Raw genomic sequence first — 10,799 nt, 5'->3', positions numbered from 1 at the left:
GGGATATGATGGTATTGTTTGTGTATGTCCTCTCTTAGTCTGAGTTGGGCTCTTCTGTGTTTTTAAAAATAATTTAAAAGATATCAGGTATTCATTGAACAATTTTGAAAGAAAATACCTTCATTAGATTACAGTCAGTCTATACAGAAACCTAAAATATTGAGGAAACACTTTTACTGAGCACCAGCCGTGTAACTAAGCTCTGCTTCCAAGCATCTACAGCTCAGTGAACCATGATTTATTAGTCTTGAAGGCTTCAGAGTACTTCAATCTCCATTTATCAAAAGAAGGGATGGGTGCATAATTTTAAAAGCAGCAATAGACATTTTACATATAAAACTTCTAATAATGACAGTTAATTAATTATAGCTCATTTAAGCCACCAAGTAAAAGTGACTGAAGCTTTTGTGTCACACCATCATGCTTTCCTACAAAAGAATTTTCTTTTTCCCCCAAACACGTAATAAGTGTGTGGTCTTCAGCTAGATGGGTCTTCAGATTGGGTCCTCAGCATCTTTATCCGTTTTTCCAGCCTCTCCATCCATTCATTTCTGAGCCTAAGGATAGAAACATTGATCAGGTTGTCCTCTTACCTTTACAGGAAACAGATTTATAACCTTCACGTTTACTACCAGCACTATACTTCGGTGCATTTTCTCAGTTGTCATGCAAACTACCCTGCTCCTACAGTGTGCTTTGCTGGAGGGCATGTCAGGGCTCTTAAATCCTGGTGTGGAGTCACCTAATTTTTCTCTTTCGTCTCCACCGTGACCTCTCTCAAGTGCCTTGTCTGCCTGAGCGACTTGTCATCCCCACTGAAAATTGCCTGCTGCCACCTGCTGGGTAGCATTAACGAAACTTCCCCCAGCACCGCCCCCTCACCCATCCCCCTTTCCCCCTTCTCCCCTCCTCCCGAAATGAATTTTATAAAGTACTGCAGAGATATTCTTGAGCACTATTTGTCTTGGAAACACTGTGCATGTTGAAACTTCTGTTAGACTCATAGCAGACAGCCTTGTGTGACAGGTTTTGTTTTCTTTTTGGTATCATCTAGGTATCACAGAAACTGTCTCAAATAGGAAAGACAGGATGTTGAAATCAGGTTAGTTACAAATGGATAAAACATGATAGAAATTAATTCCAGTGTTTCTTCATCCAGAGTTATTAATGCAAGGCCATACTTCCTTCTGTTTTTTTCAAGCATCTATTCAAAGGGAGCTATGGGAGAGTTTTTGGAAAAGTGCTTTCCCATTGAATGATCTCAAGCCAAAATAGCCATCTTTGCATGTGCCTTCAGCTTAAGAAGACTTCATGTGAAGTAAAGCTGTACTGATATTGCTGCAGGCTGGTCATTCTCATTGTGGCTATTAAGGTAAATATGACTGATTCAGGTAAATATAGCTATGGATGATGGTTGCCTTGCTTAGGTCATACATGCGGCCTGTCTGCTTTATTATGGATTTACCTTGTGCAAATTAAGCCATTGTAATTAATTAAAACCACATTGTTATAAAAACAAGGCTTCAGAGAAAGAAGGTGTTCCAGGTATCCATTTGTGTTAGCTTTGCTATGAAGCCTTGATATTCAAGACAAGCTTTGTCCTGATAACTTCAGAAAGATCCGCACTGTAGACTCAGCAAGACTGAATTATCCTCTTATTCTATAAAGCCATAGCTTAGAGACATCAGCATGCCCACTTGGGAAGTTCTAATTATTTTCTAAAAATCCAGGAAAAATCCTTCCAGCCTTTATTGCATTATTTAAATATAGGTATCACTGTTCTTCAAAAATAATTACAATGCAAACTCAAGTAACCCTTCCAGACACAAACTACTCACTTTTTTAGAGCACTTCTTTGCTGACGTTCTTTTTCAATTTGCAGGTATCGAGTTTGTTGTTCAATAGTCTTTTCCCAGAAGTTCCTCAGGTCACTGGTTTCACATCCTCGTACTTCATGACGTATGTATTGGCTATTCATTTTCTCTAAAGAAGAAATTCAGAACAACCATACGACAAGTTATTGGTTCCTCATCTGTTTTAATGGCTAAAGCACACTCCTGCTGTTTTGAATTTTCACAATGTTAGGGCTGCATAGTCTTTTTTTCTTTTTTTTTTTTTTGTAGGATCAGGATAACAGTGGGTGTCAGACACTGTCTGAGCTTTTCTCTCTAAGCTCTGACACTTGATATGCTCCTTGCAGTGATCTGAATTCTTACATGTTCACCTCAAATATCTCTCACCTCCATTTGCTTGTGACCTTTAAGCTAACAATTCAGGACAATTCAGTTGTATTCTCTACTTTAAAGATTCAAGTAGCTTTTACTGTACTTGTTAATGGAAAGAAAATGTAAAAATTTCCAGATCTATCAGGATTTTTCTTCATTATTCTAATGTCTTTAAAAGGATAAAATTACTACTGTAGATTAAAATTAAAACGATGAAGAAAATGATCTTGGGTTGTTTGCTGTTAATCACTGCAACAGTTCTGTTTTAACGTGAATGGAGAAAATCATAATATAAAAGTATGTACACAAGTTTATAAGATGCTGACTTCCAAAAGCCACCTTGCTTATTTGTACTTCTCCTTCTTCTGCAATTTTTAATACAGAGCAAATTCTCAGAACATATTTACTGTCTGTGTCCATTCTGTACTTCTCTTTTCATTTAATGTCATCTTAAAAATAATTTTTGTAGAGAATCCTGTCCTAGGAACAGAATATCTGTTTCAGGACAACTCTTCATGCACTAACAGCCAAGCCCCTATATCCCACCTTACAGATAGAAAATCATTCTTTTAAGACTTCATTATGGAATTAATAAATCCATGCTGCCTTCCAAATTGCTCTGTAGTTTTGCATGAATATGCCATTATAATATTTGCTGGAACATTTAATTTTTTTAAACAAGTATTTAGGGTTGCATTGTTTGAATTCAGGGCAATTATTTGTAATTTATTTTAATCAGAGCCATAGAGAGCTGGTAAACAAGGCCCTCCAGGCTAGCTTGGAAAAGCTTTAAGAAACTGCTGCCATTCCCCTGCTAGGCATCATAAGAAAAGCAAAACTGGGAATTGATAATCTTTATATAATTTGATTTAGATATTTGGATGTTTTGTGGAAAACTGTGAGATGCATTATGAGGACTTTATATGCAGTGAACAAAAGCAGCCCTTGTAAAGAGATCCCTTGCTGAGATTTCTGTATGACTCCTCTATGTTCTTATGTAAAATCTCACTGTAAAACCTCCATATATCACCTCCTGGTTTCCAAATTATAGATGGACTGTATTTGAGTGTGACTTTTTCAGAATGAATTCACTGAGCATTTTTTCAGGTTCTCAACAAGTTGTATCTGGATGCATAAATGTTGGCACCAGTCTTTAACATGAACTGCAAGAACAGCTGAACACTCCCAGATGTGCTGGGGGATTACCAATTGAAGATCAAGAGTTCTCTAACTATGAGTGTTTTCATATAATACATGTATTCTAGAAATAATCACATATATATCAATGCTAATTTAAATCTCTTGTCCCAGATAGAAGTTACTACTATTTTTAAATTTTTGTTTACCAAGAGCAATGTAGAAATTTATGAAAAAGATACACTAACAGACATCTGGATCAAATTTTCCACTCCAGGAGTTAATCTCTGAGAATAACATTACTTCTGAAGAGCCGCAAGCAAAATTCACAGACATCCCTGTGGTTCCAAAATGAACTACCAGGAAGTTATGTCTCTTGGTTTCTATAATCAGAAATTATCCCAAAGCATAGTAACATCATTCTTCAAAATGATGAATTCCTGCTTAATATACTGTGGATGTGTCTTTTCTGTATGTTTGAGGGTGAATATGTCTCCTGAATAAGGCAAAATTGTGGAACACACGGCCTCCAGTATAATTGAGGCCAAATCTATGCTTTCATAGATTTCATAGAATACATGTATCCTTTAAGTGTTTCAAATTCTTTGCCTCCTCACTTGGTTACTTTTATTCTTGGTGCTGACTTGAATGAATTTTATAGTTATGTTTCCCAAACACCCCACACCAGAGAGAGAAAATCCCAAGGAAAAAGTTTTAAACCCAATTCAAATTTACTTTTCATTTCTATTTATCTTCTGTCTGGTGCTGGCAGTATTCAGAAGAATGTTAGAACCCTGTTAAGACTACGAACTATGTATGGGTGGGGTGTTTTGGGGGTTGAAGAGCAGGAATTAGTGTTTTACGCTGTCTGTTATGATATTTACTTTTTGTGTGCTTTTTCAAGAATGTTAAGAGCATCACCAAAGCCTGTCCATCTTCTCTAACTTTCTGTTTTGTGTTAACACATGGATACCTCGGTTTTGAATTTTCTCTTACTCAGTCTCCTAATCACCTTTATTTTCTTTCTCTCTAATATAGAGAACACTCAAATATTCATCAAAGCAACTTATAATTTCTACATTACTATTTTACTGATACCTGTACATCCTTGATAAAAACCCATTGTGTCAATGCACTAGTATTTGCTTCTATGAACTGTAGAATCATCCTACTAAACTACCTTTTATTTCAAATATCTATTTGAACATATTTTCATAGAGATTTTAGGAACTGTATAATATGTCTGATAAAGTCATATTTTTGCCTTCATACGTCCTGTGCATAGGCATTTGAATTCACTTCTGCCCTACCACCCATTTCAAAAGCATTGCCACAAACTGTCAGGTAATCATGGGTATCAAACCTAGTCTATCAGAATTTCACTTGCCCTAAAAACCTTCTCTTTATTGGTTTTTTTTTTTTTTTTTGCTTCAGCTTTTTCAGATGAAAACAACAGGATTTAAGTATGTATACTGCCTTTGCAATGAGAATTATGACCTCGTAAAAGCCAATTTATTTATAATAATAGTAACAATGAAACCTAATAATACAGTTTATTTTCATACCTCGAGACCTCATTCAAAGTAATTAGGGAAAGAAACTTCCTTTACTAGGGAAAGAGAAGAATGGAAAAGATATGGTGGAAGCAGACTCCAGAGCCAACTCCTGAACAAATAATATCCAGGTGTTGATATAACAGATGGGCAAAAATCTACTGCTAAAGCACATAGGCAGTTGTAATAGCACTTTTATAGATCTTTCAGTTAGGTCTGACTAAAACTGCCCTGTAACAGGTAGACCTAAATGGAGCTTTATTTAAGCCTTTAGTGACAATCCTTCAAGAGGACAATAATAACAGCCTCTTCTGGCAATCATCTTTGACAGAACCCTTGTTGCAAGCTGGTGAACAAATGTAGCTGCTCTCAAATGTAATGAATATCTGGATAAATTCAAGGAAGGCTTTATCCTACACCATATGAAGGTGATTGTTTATTTCTAGACTTAGCATGCTGATATTATTTTGGTCCAGACTCCTAAAGGAAATCCTACAAAGGCAGAGAAGCAGTTACAGTAGCATTGTTGTCTGGAACGTAAATATTTTGTTGGTAGAAAAAAAAAGAGGAACATCAAGCCAATTAAATGTGACATCTTGCCTTTTTTGTAAGTTAAAAAAAAAAAAAAATCAATAGTTTGAGGCCAGAACTCACTGGTTCTATGAGAAATAATTACCTCCACAAGAAACCCCGTTTCATAGAGAGAATTAGAAGTCACATGTTTCTTAGCTAGAAAATGGTATGTAAAGAAAAGTGTGGCATTTTCTTTCCCTGTAGTAAAACACAGATCGTAACTTTACAAGTTTTTTGAAGTTTGCAAAGTATTTACATGAGTCAGGAAATCTTTTTCCCCTTCTTGTACTTCTTGCACAGGACAATTGGTTGGAATTTTCAGTGTTATGCACCTTCCTAGAACTAATCCAACATTTTATTAATCTCTCTTATAATGGACTGGTAATTGTAGCCATGATTTCCCTATTTTTTCTTGAATCTTGTATACTTCATTCATCTTCTGCAGCTGGCTAAAAATTGAAATTATCTAAAATTGAAGTTTGCTTTAGGATCCCCTCGAAGGAAGCATACCATTTTTGTGTCTAACTTAGATCTTCAGGCTCTGGGTAAAATTCTTTGAGGGCAGAAGGAAGTACTTTAGTTTAAACCCTGTACCCTTCTGGTTTTGTGGCAGGGTGCATAGAACTGACTCTCTAATGAACAGCCTGAGCCTTGGTGTGTCTGGTCAGTGACATGGGGTGAGGTTCCTCACAGTGCTTTCTATCTGCCTCACTGATGCCCATTTACAGAGCTGCACCCTTCAGAGCTGTACTAGAGCATCAGCCTGTGGATGGGGCAAGGATAGTAGGGTCATCTGGTGCTTAACACTGTGCTAGTCTCTTTCAAAAACTTGTATCTCATCAGCAAAGTTGCGTGGCTTTGGTTGTATACTATATTGTTCTCTTTTCATTTGCACTTTGGCATTAGAGACTGACAATCAGTGCTTTTCTTTTGTAAATAGTAACATCTGGAGTTTGCAATGAATGAAGAAATTTCAGAGAAGTGATTTATTTTTCCAGCAGTATTTCCTAGTTTGGCAGAATATGAAGTGCATGCTTTTACTGTCTCAATCAAGAGGTTTTTCTCTGGGTACACATGCCAAATTGATTGGACTTTTCTGTGCAATAGGAATTTTCTGTGTACAAAAATCAAAAGCATGCTGACATGTGACTAAACAATACTACTATGAGTTACCCGTGTACATAAGTTACAGGTGCGCATTTAGCAATTCAATACTAATGTGCAACTTCAGCAATTTTAACATGCAAGTTAAAATGTTTGCACACAGGCATTATGCAGCAGTCTCTGCTTAACCATTATCCTTGTTCCTAATTTCCTCGGTCCATCATTGCTTTTCTGTGAAAAGATAATAGGTATGAGTCTATTTCTGTGATCTGGAGAACAGCTATTCTTTTGTTTGACCTGTTACAGAGTATATTTTCATATGGTACTTTTATGACAAAAGAAACATCTTAAGGCAAGGTTCAGGGCAGCTATGTGCTTTTAGCATCTCACACTGTGTTGATATCAATACCTTTGAATGCCACACACTGTTTTCTTCTGTCCTCATCATCTGCTAGGTCTCAGTTCTCTTTTTGTTCCCTCACCCTTCCCTGGATACCAGACACATGAATGACTGAATTATTGAACTGGAGGGAACTAATTTTCTGCCTTGCTTTTCTGTACCAGACAGCTCAGGAGTCCTCCAGCTGAGGGTTAAAATTCTTAAAAACTTATGAGCAAAACAATTGAGGAGCTAAGAGGTTATTTTTTCCTTCCAGGTCACCCATTCAACTGCTATTATCCTACCTCTGCCCCTGTGCCCATTTCTTTGTTTAGCTACCTGCTCTCTTCCACTCTGCTGTTCTCATTGACTTCCACTTCAGTTAACAGCCAAGGGCTTCCCTGGGTCCTTTTGCTTTTTGCTTCTTTGCCTTTATGTCTGTTGATCTTCTTCTTGTGCCCTCTTCACCTCCCATGCTATTCTTCCAACCTAATTTGCCAGCCTTGCAGCCTTGCTTTCAAACACCTTTTTTTTTTAATATTTTCCCAGATATGGTTTTCCCACATCCTTTGTTTCCTCTAGAAAATCTCTCCCCACTTCTTGCTGGAGCTGCCTTTCTCCTCAACTGCTCATGCTGATCTCATCAAACCTTTGCTGGAGCATCTTTTCACCACTCCTCTGCTCCCAGGCTTCTCCCACTCCCTGCATATGGCTCTCTGTGGTGGCCATCATTGTTCCCACTCCCACTGGCACACACAAACAGGAGAGTGATGGCAATCACACAGCATCAAGCAAACAGGCATTCATAAGCATCACACAATACAGAACATCCAAAAGCCTTTCCTGTGATTTCTATAGGTTGCTTCAGCTCTTACTGCCTTCTCAGGCGTCAGCATCTAAGGCATATTTAAAGTAGATGTAATTCCCTTCTGTGGTCAAATAGTGTTTATGATTACTAGATTTTTCCCCACTGCCTGATACATTTGAAACTTATGCCTATGAACTTCCAAATTCATAAGATCAAGTATATAGCATAAATTAATATTTACTAGTAAAAATCCTGAACTTTTTGTTTTTGTTTTTGCTTTTGTTTTTTTAAGTAGAGGAAATCTTGATGGTCTAGGATCGAAGAAGATAAATCCAATTCAGGGCTCATGGTCTTTATTAGCTCATCCAGTTCTGACAAAATATGCAGGAGAAGCTGATCTTGATTAATTTAAATATATCTACCAATAAATTAAAAAGCTTGTCAGCAGCAGATCGCTGTCAAAAAAACCTTTCTGAGAGGAATATGTCTGTGACCTTGGCTACCATTTAGCCTATCAATTGAGAAGGTACAGACACATCTCCTAGTGTTTTATCCAGTATAGTGGCATGGAAATTGCCTGTAAATATTTTTCTCATATCAATGCTACTCAGCTTCCTTAGAATGCTGCTAAACTGGGCACTCTTCCCTGGCATTTTCCTCACACTCTCATCTTTCTTAGAATTTACTTTTGTGATACTTAAAGCTAGAGAATAAATATATTTATTATGAAAAACTTGCTACAAAAAACAAATACTTACTTACCTTTGGAGTCAGACTCTTCCTGCAAATAAATCCTCTGTGTGACACAAACAAATGAGGAATAGTACCACTGCAGACCTGGCTTCTTCAGTGTCACAGGGCAGTAATGATATGCAACCCTCAGTACTTTTTATTTGAAGTGGGGGTAACATAAATCCTTCATCATATCACAGCTATTTTCAACAGAACCAGCAGTGAGATAAGATCATTTAATGAGCTTTGCAGCCCCCTGCCTGAGATGACCATGAAACACAGGTCCCCTTGAGATCATGCATCCCTCCCACACTGGCAGATACCTCAGAGAGCATGACTTGACAAGTGTTAGGAATTTTCTTTAAAGTGTGTGCTAGTATAATCCATTTTAATATTCCTCCTGTGAAACTTGAAAAATTACACACTACTGTCTCAGATGTAATGGAGGCTGAAATGGTGTGAGAAATCACACTTGGTTTTGCATTACAGGGTGACTTGCAGAAAGATCTGGTACTTTGGAGTTGTTAATCTGTGTGCTTCATTATGACCTACCACACAATCTGTTTTCTTCAAGGCAATTGTCATAGGAATTATCTGTTTAGTTAGCAGTAGCTGACGAAATGCATTAAACCAGCACTAGTTTTACCATTTTGGATTTGTTACAACTCTGTTACAGATGAGCACTTATATCATTACATTTAATTTTCCAAGGAAAATATTTTATAGGTTTGGTTGATGACAGATGTATGTGCTGATCTCTGTTTTTGTTAAATCCATCTGCATTGCTAATACACCATATGTGACTGTTGGTTTAAATAGTATTTATTATATTGCTAACTATTTTAACCTTCCTTTGTTGTAATTAATTTTGCTGTAAGTAGAAAAAGGAGCAGCCATTACCTAGATGCTGCCTGTAGTTATTTACTTAATTTTTCTACAGTCAGCTTTACAGCAGAAAATCCTAAGCAAAATCTAGCAGCTGCAACATTTCTCATTTCAACCCTTTTCAAATACTAGTCAGCTTGTTTAGCTTCTTAACACATTAGATATTGACTTTCTTCAATGTGTTTTCCCACCTTATATCATATGAAACCACAGAAATCAACTCTTCCTTCTACACCTATGATAACAAAGGTAATGTCATCTCAGAGCTTTGGATTCTAGACAGATGTGTTGAAAAAAACCAATGTTGTCTCAGAGCTTTGGATTCTAGATAGATGTGTTGGAAAAAAAACCAAACCAACATCAGAGGTAAAGTTAATTCCTTGGTTTTTTGATAACTAGATCAAACTCTGCCTGCTTTGGAAATAAAAAACAAATACAGTCTGCTGGGTGAAAAAAATAACACAGTATTATGAAGACAAGTTGATGCCCAGTCTTGATACAGCAGTGACCCTAGCTACTATGGATCTGCAGAGCAATGAAACTGCTTCCTTGCCATTTGTCTCAGACCTTGAGTAATGTCCCCCTTTCCCCAAGAACTTCTAGCAAAATTTGCAGTAAATCAGAGTTGTTTTGTTTGTGCTTTTAAAAAATATTTAATGTTCTAATATAGGAAATACCTTTCCTAAACATTTGCAAACATCTTTCAGGAATGGGAGACGACTTTGTTATCCAGGCTTCATTATACCAGAACATTTATTTCTAATCTGATATGCTCTAGATGAGTTGACATTTTTGCATTGGTGCACATTAGATGCCCTGTGTAAAGAACAGCAAAAATATGATAGGCGTTGCATGCACTCTGATCATATGAAACACATTAGATGCATCTTGTATGTTACAGACTGACTGTATTCACAATGAACAATTCATCTTTGAATTCACAGTATCCTCTCATGCAAGACAAATGGATACCCAGCATCCAGAAATCCTGGACAGAACTCATACTCTGCTGGGCCACTCTTATCTGAAGAAACAGTTGGGTGACATGTGACTGGAAAGACATGTTCACTCTCAAAAGCAGTGCAGATGTCAAGTAAGCTTTTATGTAGTGAAAATTTCTTAGGCTGTGTGTGTAACTCAGCTTCTGTTTACTTCATACGCAAATCTCAGAGCTGATTAACGCAACCTGCATGTCTGACAACATTCATCATATTTTGCAAAGCTCTTGTAAACAGCTGCCCAACATCATTAGCAGGGACCACAGAAAAGTCTGTAAAATAACTGACAAAGTACAAACCTTCAGAGAGTCTGAGGTGTTGCTTATCTTCAGTGATCAAATTCTGCCTCAGTGAGCTATCTGTGTGCTGCTGCTGTTATGTGGAAAAGTTGGAAATAAAAATAGC

General features: G+C 37.1%; 1 protein-coding gene across 1 annotated transcript; it reads right to left on the bottom strand.

Moving 5' to 3' along the window:
• Nucleotides 1–368: 368 nt before the first annotated feature.
• On the bottom strand, nt 369–8,621 carry LOC115599957 (protein FAM240B-like). Its single transcript, XM_030467930.1, has 3 exons — nt 8,542–8,621; nt 1,839–1,983; nt 369–557 (listed from the first exon to the last, which is right to left on the bottom strand). Exons 2-3 carry the CDS (start codon nt 1,976–1,978, stop codon nt 479–481), a joined length of 219 nt encoding a protein of 72 aa, XP_030323790.1. The 5' UTR covers nt 1,979–1,983; nt 8,542–8,621; the 3' UTR covers nt 369–478.
• Between the last annotated feature and the right edge of the window lie 2,178 nt (nt 8,622–10,799).

Source organism: Calypte anna, chromosome Z, assembly GCF_003957555.1.
Source record: "Calypte anna isolate BGI_N300 chromosome Z, bCalAnn1_v1.p, whole genome shotgun sequence".
Taxonomy (NCBI): Eukaryota; Metazoa; Chordata; class Aves; order Apodiformes; family Trochilidae; genus Calypte; species Calypte anna.
The sequence above is the reverse complement of the archived record's forward strand: the minus strand, read 5'-3'. Positions and strand labels throughout refer to the sequence as shown.